At 37.8% G+C, this 15,691-nt stretch overlaps 1 protein-coding gene across 8 annotated transcripts in view; it reads left to right on the top strand.

The window, feature by feature from the left end:
• AFF4 (ALF transcription elongation factor 4) overlaps positions 1-10,770 on the top strand; it is a 71,328-nt gene extending 60,558 nt beyond the window's left edge. For all 8 annotated transcript variants that reach the window (XM_072990202.2, XM_072990201.2, XM_072990206.2 and 5 more), the window contains 4 exons: positions 99-192; positions 1,516-1,559; positions 2,698-2,918; positions 4,570-10,770. In XM_072990202.2, the coding sequence (XP_072846303.2) occupies positions 99-192; positions 1,516-1,559; positions 2,698-2,918; positions 4,570-4,688 (478 nt within the window). In that variant the 3' untranslated portion in view covers positions 4,689-10,770. The remainder of the gene's footprint in view (positions 1-98; positions 193-1,515; positions 1,560-2,697; positions 2,919-4,569) is intronic.
• The last annotated feature ends 4,921 nt before the right edge of the window (positions 10,771-15,691 follow it).

Here is a 15,691-nt window from a genome sequence, read left to right as displayed (position 1 = left end):
AATATTGTGCACTGTGTGTTTGCTGAACACAATTTTAAAAACTATTTTTAACTGCTGTTGACAAGATTTCATACTACTAGTGTTGTTTCTTTTACTAGTCTGAGGTGCCAGTCCCTTTTATACTTAAGACTTTTCAAACTGAAGAAGGAAAGTGCTTTAAAGTATTCCAAGACACTAACTGAACATTTAAAGGTAAGTGGTTTCACTGTTTGTTTTTAAAAAAATCATTTGAAACTGTAACACAAAGGGTCACCCATTCCTTTAGTTTTCCTAAATGCATATCAGTTGCAAATGTATTATAAATAGTTTTGAAGGAATAGAAGCCAATTATTGCAAACTGTCCAGAAACAGTTCTAGAGGATTCAAATATGTACTTCAAATATGTCCATTTAAAAATATATATTAATAGTTTTACAGTATTTTATTTATTTATTTATTTATTTATTTAATTTAATTTAATTTAATTTAATTTATATCCCGCCTATCTGGTCATGTGAGGACCACTCTAGGCGGCTGTATCAGTGCTACAGTAGGCTGTAGCACTGATAGTCCTGGCTAATTTACCTATCTTTGCTATCCTATATTTCTTATTCTATCACTTATTTCCTAATGCGTTGTTTCAAAAGTACTAACAGTCAAAACCTGTTGGCCAGTCAACTATACTGAAAAGGGTATTGCTGAATCATGTGCAGCAACACAATTTATTGCAAAGATCATCTTCTATACCATTGTTCCATTTTACTCATTTGGTCACATATGTGATGTAGCCTGAGGTAATTCTTTAATGCATTGAACAGTTCAGCTGTTTTTGACCAGTACTTTCCAGTTTACCATCCTCTTGCAGTAACAATAGGATGAAATGGGACTTTTCAAAAGGATAGTTAATGTGCTGTGAGCAGACTTTGGCCTTTTAGAAGACAATGGACCATGGCTCTTAGCCTTCCTTACTGTTGGCTATACTGACCAGGCCTGATGGGAGCTGCAGTTGCACAACATCTGGAGGGTAAAAGTTTGTAGTAAAATGTGTGATCCCACATACTGATCCCACATACTAATTTACATAAGCCTTAGATAATATTTACCTGTTATTTTAAACAAGAAGTGGCCTTACTTTCTTAATTTCTTATCTCTAAGGTGAAAGGTAAAAAAAATAATATGGGATGATCAAGACCTCTCCCCAGATGACCAATTCTTTGATCTCAGAGCTTTAATTTAAACACAGCATTAGTATAATAGAAAATGTAGAGAGAATTCTCGCTATAGCATTTTAAAGGCTTTCACCTGTAACTGTTTAATTGAATTGGGCTTCTTGTAAGTTGCAATGATTATAATCTCTAATTGTTGTTTTAATTTTGTCTTGAATCAGCATCAGTCAATTAAACTCTCAGTGTTGTGTTTTTTAAAAGTGATTATTTTAAGTCACTTAATGATTTTACTGTATCTTTCTGTTTCAGTTGTACAGTTCACAATTTCCATTCAGTCAGCATTTAATTTAGTTTGTTTTTTCCTAAGCAGAATTCATATAACAATTCTCAAGCACCATCACCTGGTATGGGAAGGTAAGAATTTATTTAATGTATGTTTGTATTGTTTCCATAAACATATGATTTTAGAAGTGACAGATCTAGACATATGTATTTGAAACTCTGGTAAAGCAATGTTTCTATGTTGTTATCTTAGGGATTGTCTACATGCCCATTTTGGAGCTGGCTGGAGTGGGCTAAACAGGGTTGCTAGTAGGTCTGGTATACCATTTGATGTGAGCCTTGTATCCAAATGGCATATAGACCTTAGATGACCTGTTAGGTCTGCATATCTCTCCAGTCACTTTACAGTATTGACACTTCAAACAGGAAGGCTTGTTTTTGGTTCATTTCCAACAATTACATGTGCTGGAAATGAACCAGAACACAGTGATCCTACCGAAATCCAAAAAGTAGAAAACTGACAAGGGCCAGAAAGGTGTGGGTAGGAACAGTGTGGGGACAGGCTGGTTCCCAGCAAAGATGTCATTTGATTGCCTTCTTTAGGAGTGAACCAGCCAATCTTTAGTGGATCAAACATTGGGCTAAGTGTAGTCACCCCCTTTTATTTTTGTCACTTTCTCCAAAAGTCCATGAGCTGTTAATTGGTGCTTCTGGCTTCAGAGTTCAGTTGATCTGTGGTGTTTTCATACTACTTGATTTTTCAGAAATGTAATACAGTTTTATCTTTTGTCTTCTGTAATTCATGTTTTCACAAAATTCTCACAAATCAGTAGGAAATAACTAATGTTTAATTTGCAAAATTGTATAATAGAACAGGCGTATCACTTGTACTGCTTACTAGAATAATGTGTAATGTAAATTAAAATTTTGCACTTTTGAGACCTAATTCATTAGCAAGCTGTTAATGTATTTCTCACAATGAACACACGTACCTTGATGAAGAAGATCCTCGACATTAGGTTACATCCATAAAAATTGTGCCATATGGATAGTTAATCATACATGCAACATCCTGAATGGCACACATACATTTGTGCTGGATTGAGCCCAAGAGATAATGGATTCTACCAGTTTAAAAATTCAACTAGACACTGTAGAATTAAAGTCAGTATGCAGTTTTTACATTATATAACTAACATCTGTAACCAGCTCTATCTTGGTTTAATATGGGTGATAGCAAACTAAAGTTTGTTACCTATTTAAATTTTAGCAAACCTGTCAGCATGCCATCTCCAGTCTCCCCAAAGTTGTCTCCAGGAAATTCAGGAAATTACTCTACAGGATCAACCAACCCTTCAGGGAGCACATCTTCAGTAACTATTCCACAGAGGATACACCAGATGGCAGCCAGCTATGTCCAGGTTACTTCCAATTTTCTGTATGCCACTGAAATTTGGGACCAAGCTGATCAGCTTGCCAGAGAGCAAAAAGGTAACACTGTGCTGCATTAATTTCTGACTAGATCTGCTGGATTTTGTCACATTAGTAAACCCAGATATGTATTTCGTTCTAATTTTAAGAGATTGTTGCTGTTGATTCACTTAAGATAGCAAAACCACTATATTGGAAAATATATTGTCTTTGATTCTTGAACTTTAATCCCCTACATTTAACCTATGGCAGTTATCTGCTGAAAGCTATGGCTCTGGAATTATGCCAGCAGAAGTATACAATAGGAGTCTGGCCATTTTATTGCCGCATGGGGGAAGGGCATTTTACTTGTGCCCCCAAGTGTAACAGGGCAAGGTTCAGGTCCAAACTCTGCTAGAATCATATAATATGGCCTGTAAGGCCATCAAGGTCAATTCCTGTACAGTGGTGCCTCGCATAGCGAGGTTAATCCGTTCCGGATTAACCTTCGCTATAGCGACACATTGCTAAACGGAATTTTAAAAGCCATAGAAACGTTCAATGCTTTCCTATGGCTTTAAAACTCACCGTTAAGCGATGTTCCTCCATAGCGCCGCCATTTTCGCGCCCTCGGTAAGCGAGGGCAGGGCGCGAAAATGCGGCGCGGACCTTCTGGCGGCCATTTTGGAACCGCCAATCAGCTGTTCTCCCCGCTTCATTAAGCGAATCGCTTAGTGAATATCGCAAAGCGAAAAAACGCCATAGGGGCCATCGCTGAGCAAATGCTCCAGCGATGGCCCAGAGCCCCTCGTTAAGCGATTTCATCGCTCAGCGAGGCGCTCGTTAAGCGAGGCACCACTGTATTATGATCAACAGTCTAAGGCCATTGAGTCCAAACCCCTGCTCGGTGCAGGAATCCAAATCAAATTAGATCTGACAGATGGTTGTCCAATTTTCTCTTGAATGCTTCCAGCATTGGAGCACTTACTACCTGCCAAGGGCAATTGGCTTTGTTGTCATGCTGCTGTAACAAGACCTTTTTCCTGATAGTCAGCCGAAATTTGGGCTTCCTGTAACTTGAGCCATTATTATGTCTCCTGCACTCTGTGATGATTGAGCACAGCTCCAGCCCCTCCTCAGTCTGACAGTCTTTCAAATATTTGAAAAGTGTTATCAAATTTTCCCTCAGTCTTCTTTTCTCAAGGCTAAACATGCCCAGAACACAGCCAAGAAGCCCGAAAAACCCACAACAACCACTACTCATTTTTACTGCACAGATTCTGTTCTTTGGGTTATGAATGTGATTTACCAGTGGGTTTGTAGTTCTCTTCATTAAGAAGGATTCTGTATAATATTTTCCAATAGTAACAAAGGAAAAACTATTACTCTGTGTGAGATGTGTGTTGTGGAACAAAGGAAATGATAAGAAATTGCTGCTTTAATTAAACAGAACGGCTCAAATGTAACTTTTTCGTCAATCAGTGTGTGATTCTTGCTCAAGCGAGAACTTTTTAACACTGAACCTGAATGATAAAGTTCAGCTCAGATATTGTTAGATCTTCAGAAATATTTCACAACCTTTTTACTGTACTCTGCTTCTTTAAGAACTCAGCCCATAATGAGCATTTTAATCAGAAATTGTAATACCTGTAAGAGAATTCACCAGTTTAATGCTGGAAGATGCCGTATGGAAATATGTGTATTTCAATTGGTTATTTCTTCTTTTCTGTAGAATTCTTTGCTGAACTGGATAAAGTTATGGGCCCTCTGGTCTTTAATGCAAGTGTCATGACAGACCTAGTACGTTACACCAGACAGGGGCTGCACTGGTTGCGTTTGGATTCCAAGTGATAACTGGACTGAAGACATTTAAAGCATAGAAGATCCTTTTCTTGCTGCCTCTGATTTTTTTTTCAACACTGTGTCATAAAAAAAAGGAAGACTGCCATAATGCATTGCTTAGTGCAAGCTTAGATTAAGGAATACTTTCGTATGTCTCCCAGCATCATGTCTAAGAACCTCCAAACCATCATGTTAGTGAACTTTTTTTTGTCATTGTCCTATTTTAAAGATATTTAAGGATAGTTTAAAACTGTGCAACATTTTAATGTGAGATGGATTCACTGAAGCTGCAATGGATTGGAATTCTAGTAATTATGCCTAACAAATCTGTTTTAAATTTTATTTATTTTAATCTGTTTTTAAGAGCTCTATTTTTGGGCTGTTTCAAGATTTAGCTGTTTTTCCTATAAATTTTTCCTGATCAAGTACTTAGTGAAGATTAAATGTAGACACTTTATTTAAGTATTTTGTGGACTTTGTTATTCTGTAATGTCTTGTGGTAGAGCTTGTAAAGAGAAAGTCAGGGTTGATAGATTCTGAAGTGTAGGGACACATTTTTGTAAGTATCAGAGTCAACGACTAAATGACAGCCACAATTTTCCTGATGTACTAAATTTCATGGATCTTCTGTTCATTTAGCCATTTTATTTAAGTAAAATGTTAAAATATATATGGAAAATTAGCTTCAAAACACTAATAACTAACAATCTCAAAACATTACAGGAAGTTGCATTTAATGCAACATCAAAATAATGTGGGTCACAATGAGCTTTAGTCTGCAGGGGTAGGCTAGGAATGGTGTCAAATGGACAATCTTGTGCTTTTGTACAGCCTCTGTTTTCATTGTTAGACACTGAAGCCACTAACTTTAACTCCTGTATGAAACTAAAGTACATAATCTGAAAATGTGTGTAGTGACTAGCATGTTTGTTTTCTCTCAGACAGGATTACAGGATGTGCAACATGGGGTAGAAACTAGATCTATGATTACAGGGGCATTTTAAACTGTTTTGTCCAACTCATTTGGAATCTTTCTTTCCTGCCAATTTAAGTTACCTTCATTAATATTAAATGTTTGTGATGGGAACAGAATTTTTAACTTAAGAAAAAATTACTGTGATCAGCAAGAATTGTGTGTGGAATTCTAAATAATTGCTTTAAAATTACTAACCAAAGTACCTTTTTGTAGAAGGTGCTTCTCTGAGTGAAAGAATTTTACTTAGTGTCCCTATCATGTCTGGTGTGCCTTATGCCTTTTTAGATGAAGATTTTGAATACTGTTTACAAGTGGTTTTACATTTAAGACTTGGTATACTATATCCAGTTGGTCTCCTGCAGTACTTCAGTAAAATTCCACTTCCTTTTCATAATATTAGTGGCTGTCAGATGTTGACAATGCACATAGGTTGTTTTGTGGAGTCAAACTCTCAACCATTCAGTGTGGGATCATGGAATGCTGCTTTACCTGCCCTTGTCCCTGAACCCCTGTTCTAGTTCTGAACGTGCATGTTCAAGAAAACGATTGCACTAAATTTATGTCGAGCTCTATAGCTATGTGCCAAAATGATGGCAAACTTTACAAGAAGGAATAGAATTCAACATTAATCAGTACTGCAGTGTGTCCTTGGGACATTGAGAAATGAGGAGCTTCATAAATTAGAGTAACTTCACTAAGCAATAGCTGATTTATTCACAGAGCCTAGCATACTGACATTTTGTACTTCTAGGGATGCATGACTTTATACCATGGGTTTTGAATCAGTTGCTTTCAAATTATAATCTGTCCTGTACTCAGATTCACTCTGTTGTTTACTTCATACATCAGCCCCAAGGTTTCTTTTTTAAGGGTGGAGAAAAAAAGTCCAAGATCTTGCAGAGTGCTTCAGTATTCTCCCATTCCCACTGCAGTACACCATAGCACAGAGAACAGGCTCCAGGATCTTTTATAGTCCTCTGGAGTACAATATATATTGTCACAGGGTTTTAAAAGTACCTGAGGAACTGCATGAGGGAGGGAGGCATCACTAATTCTGCAAGACGCAGGGATCTGGGAAACTATACAATTGCATCCTGGTATTACAAAAGTATTACTAGGGACGTGGTGGCGCTGCGGGTCAAACCACAGAAGCCTCTGTGCTGCAAGGTCAGAAGACCAACAGTCGTAAGATCAAATCCACACGACGGAGTGAGCTCCCGTTGCTTGTCCCAGCTCCTGCCAACCTAGCAGTTCAAAAGCATGTAAATGCGATTAGATAAATAGGTACCACCTCAGTGGGAAGGTAACGGCGTTCCATGCCTAGTCACGCTGTCCACGTGACCACGGAAACTGTCTGTGGACAAACGCTGGCTCTACGGCTTGGAGACGGGGATGAGCACCGAGCCCTAGAGTTGGACATGACTGAACTAAATGTCAAGGGAACCTTTACCTATTACAAAAGTGATGAAATCAGTGTAATCTAGGAAGATCTCATTAAGTGCTAACTATAGTTCACTGAAATTGTGAGTGGCAAATACATATGTTTATATTAAATTTCTGCATATTCATTCTTTTGGTTGCACTGTTGTTAAGGCCAGCGTGAGCAGTTGTCATGTGGAACTTTCTTTAAGGTGCTCCCTGAAGAAGCAGTTCCTTTGCATTGTTTTGGCACACAGATTAGGACAGTTGCAGATTCTTATTTTTAAATAGAGGAAGTAATTTGTAACAGACCTCTGTAGTTCATTTCATATCAGCTCCTTGTATAAAGATATCCATGAAGGGAAACAATTGCAAAGAAGGTATATTTTCATATATCAGGTGGGAGGGACATGCGGCCCTCCATGTGATATCAGGCTCCCATTAGGCCCTGCCAGCATGGTCATGGAAGATGGGAATTATAGTTCAAGATCATCTGGAGGACTACAGATCTCTCACCCCTACCGGGTGCCAACAGGAGCAGCATAGGTTCTAGTTAAGACCCAGTGGATAGATTTCCCACCTCAAACATTTAGAAGTGCCTGACACATTTATTACACTGAAACCCCTGTACTGTCAGGCAGTAGGTTACAAGCTCCTTCCTAGGTAGTGTCACAGGGGTCCGTTGATTAGTTTGGCTTGCTTTTATGTCCAGTTAGCACAGCTGCCTCTTTTCTAAAATACCTTTATTTAAAAATAACTAGAGCACATGGCATCAGATTGGATTTCCATAGGAACCTTGAACATTTCTATGTCTGATAATCCACACCTCTCCTGTTCAGATGCAGACCTAAGCCGACACTATCCATTACAAAGTATTCCTCTCAAAGGCATTACCTATACGTCCCAAATGAAAGAGGTGTGCTTTCCCTTCCTTACTACAAACTATCAGATTTATAACCACTTCAATTGAAGTTGTCACATTTAAAACAGCTATCTTTCTGAATTTTTTGTCGCTACAGGGCATGAGTAATTTGCCAAAGTTTATTTCTCAATGAAATTATGTCATAATTTACTTTTCTTTGGAACAAAAGCAAGCTACCGTTCTGAATCTGCCCTTTAAAAATCTGGGCTGAAATTAAGTTAGTCAGGGTTCTATTGATTCCAGTGGGACTAAATCATGACTAATTTAATCTAAAATGGGCCTACTATGTGTATGTCCTTAGATTGAAAACGCTGGAATATTAGATGTATGAAGTTCATTATTGTGTATTAACACATATCAATGTTGTAGCATTATCCCAATGATAAGTGTTTTAAATAGTCAGATCAGGCTTGCTCAGGTAATTCTGAGTTTTCTCTTAGTGTTGTAGAGTTGTAAGAAAGCAATTCATGAATGGTGGTGCCGAATCTAGCAGTGGAACTGAATTGTTTCACAGGCTGCTGGTGTTGTGTGTATGATACAGTGTAGCACAAGATGTTTCAGTTACAGGGATTTGGATAAAATCCAACTGGCAGGTCCCAAACTAAAGCAAAATTCTGTTACAGTTCCTGGGAATAAATAATATGTGTAGAAACTGCTTGTGATAGATACTTGGCTACTTCATTTTGTATCTAAATGAACATCCAGGGTACCAGATCAAGATGACCCAGCGTGTTCAATTCAGTATGGTTTAAATCTCATGGCTGTAAACTAGAGCAAGTGGCTCTTGGCCTTTGACAACAGTATGCAATTTGTAATATACATGTTTCTAATACATATTATCTACATGCATATATAGATGAATGAATTCCAGTTTGTCCAAAGTTTGTTATACTTGTGTTAGATTATAGTACAGCTGACTATATCAATATATTTATGGAGTGCTGAGCCATCCTCATTTTGGTGATGGTAATAAATTTTGCATATTATGCAGGAGTGCTATCTGTTTCTTTTAGACTATTGAAGCCTGATTGCTGTGATCTTATACAAACAACCCATGTAGCATGTATTATGAGCAGCCACAGCAGGTATGAAGTGAGTGGATATAATTGCTTGCCAAAGGCAGGTAAAAAAACACAGCTGTAGGCCCATAATTATAGTTTGCCAAATTTGGCAAATAATGGGAAAGACTACCTTTGCTATGTATAGTAATATTTCCTTGCACTGTAAACTCTGCAGTATTTTTATTAAAGTATTTAGGTGGACCTGAGCAAATCAAGTCTGAATATATTTTACCCAAAAAAGGAGTAAGCAACATTCAAACCATGTCGTACAGTCCTGAATGCCAAATATTTCATAAATATTTGGGTCAAGGGCAGAATGACTTTGAGTGGAAATCAGTGTTGTGGGAGATTTGGGTTTTCAAGAGCTAAGTAAATGTTGGCTGTCTTTCAATAAATTGTAGCCAATGCTACTATTACAAAGCTCTTTAAAGGAATTTCATTTTTTTTTCCTAGGAGACAGAAAATATAGCTCAGTTGTACAAAGTATGATGATCAGTGCTGTTATTTTGAATGGGTTCTTTCATGTTTTGTGGCATTTTAAAATAACAGTGATGGGAAATGGCGTAATTATAACATTCTCAGGTGAGATTATGCTGGAAAACCCAAGCATTTTTACAAAATGCCCCCCAGCTCCCACCCCTTACTGGTTTGAGCTTTCTGTAAACCAAGTTGAAGAAATGTAAACTGTTGCTTTGTTCAGAATAATAGCTGAAACAGATCTGATGTTAGCTTGGCTTCTCAATTACACCTATAAATGAATTTGACAAAAAATTATTCTAGTAATGTAACTGTGAACAGAATTTTCCCAGATGGAGGGGTAGCTGGGATACCACCAAATTGGACTCAAATGTTGCCTTTCCCCTAGTTTGGAAATCAGATCAGTATTGCTGACAGCATTCCGACATGGCTGCATTGAGATCTCTTAAGAACTTGGTTTTCTGGGCCAGGCATAGCCTCTGCAAGCACAGTTGCTAACATTTATATCTGGGTTCCCTTTTAAATGGTTTTAAGAAGTTTTGTATATGGAGGATAAAGTGCTTATATATTTATTAAAGATCCTTTATCTTATTTGAAATTGTTTGGTAAAGAAGGTTTTTGTTTTCCTTTTGGGGACAAACGTGGGGAGGGGAGGGACTTTTAACTTATCAGTTTAAAAAAAATGTTGAGCATGCAGCTTGGTACTGATCATGAATGGCAGGATAGCTTTCTGTCGTATGCTTTGTATGTGACATGTCCATGTCTTATACATTTTGTTACATACCAACATAGTCATCTTTTTTCAACCAAAACTAAACTTTTAAAACAAAACTGTGATTTTTTTTCTCTTTTCCTTTGCAATACTTTTGAAATTTCAAAAGGGTACTTTGGGGCTCCAAATTAGGATTTCTAAGTCAGTATGTGCATTTCACGTATGTTAATGGTGAGCAAAGTATTATATACTAACTAGATTTTCCCCCCACATCTGTATAGTATATTCTATGTATTTTGTCGTATTGAGATTATAGAAAGTTTAGTGTCTGAAATATGCGTTTAATGTGTATTTTTAAACAAATTTATGGCAATTAAATATTTGGAGAAAAGGGTATCACATTTCAATTTGTAAAGATCTTTTTAACTACTGTGTCATTAAAATGCTTTGTACAATGCAAAACTGTAACTGGAGAAACTAAGTTTAATAAATATTGAATAGATTTTCTGTATTAAACTTTATAAGCACTGTGCTCGAATTAATCCTTTTGTGTGGACCTCTTTGCATGCTGGAATGGAAAAATCTGTTGTGTGAGAGGATGGAGACCAGTGTTTGTACATTCTGTTTGCCCAACTTGACACACACCGCATCTCTGCTCCCTTTTATCCACACGTATAATTGCCATTTACATAGAGCTAGTACTTCCAGAAAGCGGATCACAGCTTTACCCACTACAAAAAACAGTTTAAATGCCACAGATAATGATGAAAGATGAGGTAAACATGGGAATTTAGATGGAATCTGTGGTGATCCTGTGAGATGCTTAGGGCTGCATGGTTTTTCTGATTTTGATGATTCTTTAATTCTTAACTCTAAAATGGATGAAGTTGAAACCATGTCATTTTCTCAGCTGGAGTGTATTAGGGGAGTCAATGTCCATAATCCATTTCTACTCTCAGAACTTTCAATATAACTTCACAGAGTGTCTTTCACTTTCAGTTGATATACAAGGAAAAATGCCAAAGGATGTTTCTTATACAGATCTTTTATGTTACAAACAATATAAAAGGATATAGTCAGTTTAAGCTACCATAGCTTGGTTAAAAACCCACCTTGGAACAAGATGGAAAGATACAGTATTTATCAACATGTATGTTTGGTATATTGAAGTCCTTTGCATCCATAGAACTGAAGTATTTTAAAGATTTAAATTCATGAAAGTGAAGTCAAGAGGGATGATAATAAATAAACAGGGAAGAAGCAAGGCCACAGGTAACATCAGGCTTTTTCTTCTCAGCAAGGAATCACTCCTGTGATGTTCTTAAAGAGCAGTGTTTGTTCCTACAAAAGAAAAAGCCTGTCATTTTATTTTTTCTGAAACATGTAAAAACTACCACACATATATATCACAGGGCATTAGTATTCCGTAGTGCCACAGCTAACTTGTATCTGATGTCTGAATTCATTTTTAGAAAGATCCAAAATTAGCCGGGTTTGTGTTCTTGGGGGTAACTTATTTTTGAATGAAATAAAGTGCTAGATGATCCATTAGTTTTGCCATGTTTTAGCATATATTAAACTTCTCTCACCTTAGATGCCCCTGCAGCCATTTGTTTGCAATACTTTTTTCCAAAATGCTTTTATTCTGTATTTAGTTAATGTAGGGTTGGACTACATGAAGCTTCCCAAACCTGTGCGCCTGAAATTTTAGTAACAAACTGAAATTCTCTTTAAAGCAAGTAGGAAATGTTCATTTTAATGGGATTTGTGCAGTTTGCCTGCTTGCTTTAAAGTGTTCTTCCCAGTGTGTCAACCAGTTTTCAGGGCACATAAGGACGGTTCAGGCTGTGGCAGGTTCTGTGTTTGTGGAAATTAGCTCCAGACCTACAGAGGTTGCCCACCCAGGTATTAATTGTTCTCTGTGCTAACATGTTTCAGTGATTAAAATAAAACTACCACTGTAGTAGTTATGACGAGAGAGGCCTTGGCTATACCATTTAATTTTTTTTTAAGGACTGAGGATGAAATTACCTGCACAGTCTTGTGGCGCATTCACTGTTATCCCTGCATGATGCTCCAAGTGGCCTTGAGATTCCTCTCCAGAAGGGTGTCATTCTCTTCTGCCTTGTTAGCTGAAAGTTTGGTGGATGCAGTGAGGCACTGTGTGTCTGAAATGTAATTAGAGTATGGTCAGGTACAGTATTGAGGCCCATTTAGACTTAAAACACCCATATGTCTCTGCTTCTTTCTGTTTCTGTACAACTATTCTCCAAGTCAGCGTGCTTATCTTAAACAATCAGGTCAGGGTCTAGTATAGCAATAGGATACTGGCCAATAAGAATATAAAAACCTAACATATCTCACATGTAGAAAACACTTGTTTAGCTTGTGTACCAGTGATCTCCCATAATACACCCACCTTTTTTTACCTATACGTACAAAACAATAGTTGCTGTTTATTCGTATGTGATACATTTGGAGACCCTGTTCACTAAAGGCAAAAACAACCCCTTTACCATGACACTGAAAAATGCCAGCCCACACTTAGCAAGCTCCTACATGGGGGCACAACCTATTTATATTCAGTAGCCCTTGCAAACCCTCTATGCAAACATGCATGTATGACATAGCAATGGGTATTTTGTTAGTTACAACTAATAGTTCTCCTGATACAGATCAATAGTGCAGGTCTTGTTCTTTGGTATCTTTAAACATTAGTTCCTGTTGAAATACACACCGAAGTGCACTCAGTCATGCAAATTACACCCTCACTAGCAATTTCCTGATCTTTTGGAATACAGATGCCTTCAGCCTTCTTACCTGAGACAGCAGGACTGAACAGACTAAGATGATCACCGCAACTCTCAAGCACTGCATTGCCTTTGTATTTTCACACCGTAGTGTGTGTCCAAAAACTGGTGAAGCCTGAAGACAAACTTGCTCAAGTATTCTACCTGAATCTTTATAGAAGCAACCATTGCATCAGTTGCCACCTTATTAAAGGGACAAAGATCACATTAGAGGCAAAGAGAATTAATAAGTTAATGTCTACTGAAGTGATAGTCCAAGGTCTGTTCTCTCAGCTAAATATATTTACTTTTCCAACACTTGAACTCTGAACGGTGTCTCACACATGCCAACCGCATCTTTTTTTAAACCTAGATTTCACTTCGTGTTCATTATGAACCTGCTGAAGGGTCAATGGTCAAAGCAGAAAGAGGAGAGCTGACATATCCTTTTCTCACAATGCTTAAATCATGAGAAGTGAGGGAACAGTGTGTGCTGCTGGATTCAACAAAAATGTTTTTATTGAGTGATCTGTTTTTGCATTTGGTGGATGAAAATACATATTCAGCATACATGCACAGGTACACAAAATCTAAAGTAGAGTCCCAGACTAAGACCTTGATATATATCGAGACTTGGCTTTCTAATACGTTATAGCATTGCACATTGAATTATACTCAAGAAACAGGTGAGTAGTTCAGTGATGAGGTTCATGGTACTTGGTTCAAAATTTGCTCCCAAGCATTCTTGTAGGGTGTATTTCTGGGCAAAGCACTTTGTCACAGTCAATCTCCCCTATTCTGGAACATTAGTAGAATGTGGCCCTATTGCTGTCAACATTTCTACAATGACTAATAATTCTTCTGTATAGGGGTCATCCTTACTCTTTAATAATACTAAGGCTAAGATAGAGCGCTACATGCTCTGTATTAGTAGGCTAGTTCCAATAGCTTGCAAAGGTGAGGAAATCGCTTTTCTTTCTCTGAAATATTCCAATGTTATTTAATGTGTCATTGTGCAAAGAAAGTGAGTGCACCCACAGTACTGATTTGTTCTTATTAGCACTCACTGGGTTCACTCTCTTTAATGTGTTCTGTTCACGTGGGAGCACTATTCTAGGGATAGTTATTTATTAAATCTCTGGGAATCTAATCTTGGCTGGCTAAAATGCTCCAGGTGGAAAATTGGGAAGTTCAACTCAAATGCACTCACTGCTTTAAAATTGTCAGAGAAAAGAAGACAGCAAAGGCTTATGTGGCCTTCTCCCAAACTGTTCCTGTAGGTGTTTCTAAACATAAGACTCTGAAAATTGAATCAGAGTTTCTCCCTTGTGTTCTGCACACATTGTTACAAACAGGTAGGGGTAGTGTGAAAGTCTACAAGATTTCTGTCATAGGTAAGAGCAAAGGAAAGAAGTGTGGCATTCACATCAGCTCCAGAGCACTAGTACCCCATGAGGTTGATCAAGAGAATTTCCTTGGCAATGCCAAAACTAAAAGTTCTCCCCATCACTTTCCAGTTGTAAATGCAATACAATTAACTAAACTGAAGAGTATCTAAACTTGAACACTGTCCTACTAGGTTCTGTGATGCAAAAACGAACGGGGAGAGGGTCACCCCCACTCACTACACACATGCTGACCCTCCAACGATGAGCCCTAAGCCTTGAATGGCGAATTTGGCCTCAGGTGAAACCAGACTTGAAAAAAGTATTTTTAGCAACCAAAAGAGAAAAGAAAAAAAAAGTGGTGGTAAGTAGTGGTTTGGAGCCACATCCATGATTCTGTGCCTGAAGAAGCATGTGTCACCTCCACATGCTTTCCATCAGAGCTAGGAACCATGGCCCTCATATGTTATTGAAGGTATCCAGCTTTTGTCATCCCCTTACCACTGGCACTGTGCAACAACACCCAGAAGGCAGCCCCTTCCATCTCTGCTTTACAAATCCAGAAATAGAGAATAACCTAAAAAGTTTTTCCGTGAGAATGTACCAAGATAAATACCCACAGGAAAAAAATTGGTCAAAGTTCTGTTGTAGTTACACAAAAGGAGTAACTTTTAGTGGTGAATTGCCATGCGTTAAAAAACACTGAGTTATTCCGCATGTGCGCAACAAGTAATACGTAAAAAGATTTCTTAACTCATTTACCTCTAAAAGTTACTCCTTTTGCATAACTGTACAACAGGATTTCAACCACAGTATATTTAAAATACTAGATCAATGGCTTTTTTGCTGGATTTATTCTGTGTCCCTCAAACAGCTGCTCTGCTGAGCAAGTGGACCTTCTAAAACTGCATGGAAAGTTTGAAGGGGAGTGCACTGTTGTGGGGAAAAAGGTGACCCACTGATCTGGGTCACCTTTTCCTTATATTCATTCAAAATTAAAATAGATTTTAAAAATGCTTTGGAACAGAAAGTATTGGTTTCTGAATAAAATTGCATAGATTTACATCTTTGTACCAATGTACAATATGAAGTCCAGTATCTGCAGACGGAATAAAGTCTTCGGCAGTGAATGTATCTGAGAGGAAGTCCCTGATGGGTTTGCTTCTGAGTAAACATGCAGAAGCTTGCATGTTAGCTGGAGTCAACCCCCACTATTTTTAGTCTGGATCACAACAGACGTAGGTATACATCTTTTACGTATCTGGGAAGCA

The sequence above is a fragment of the Pogona vitticeps genome, chromosome 2 (assembly GCF_051106095.1).
Source record: "Pogona vitticeps strain Pit_001003342236 chromosome 2, PviZW2.1, whole genome shotgun sequence".
Taxonomy (NCBI): domain Eukaryota; kingdom Metazoa; phylum Chordata; class Lepidosauria; order Squamata; family Agamidae; genus Pogona; species Pogona vitticeps.
This window is presented reverse-complemented; position numbering and strand designations above follow the sequence as displayed.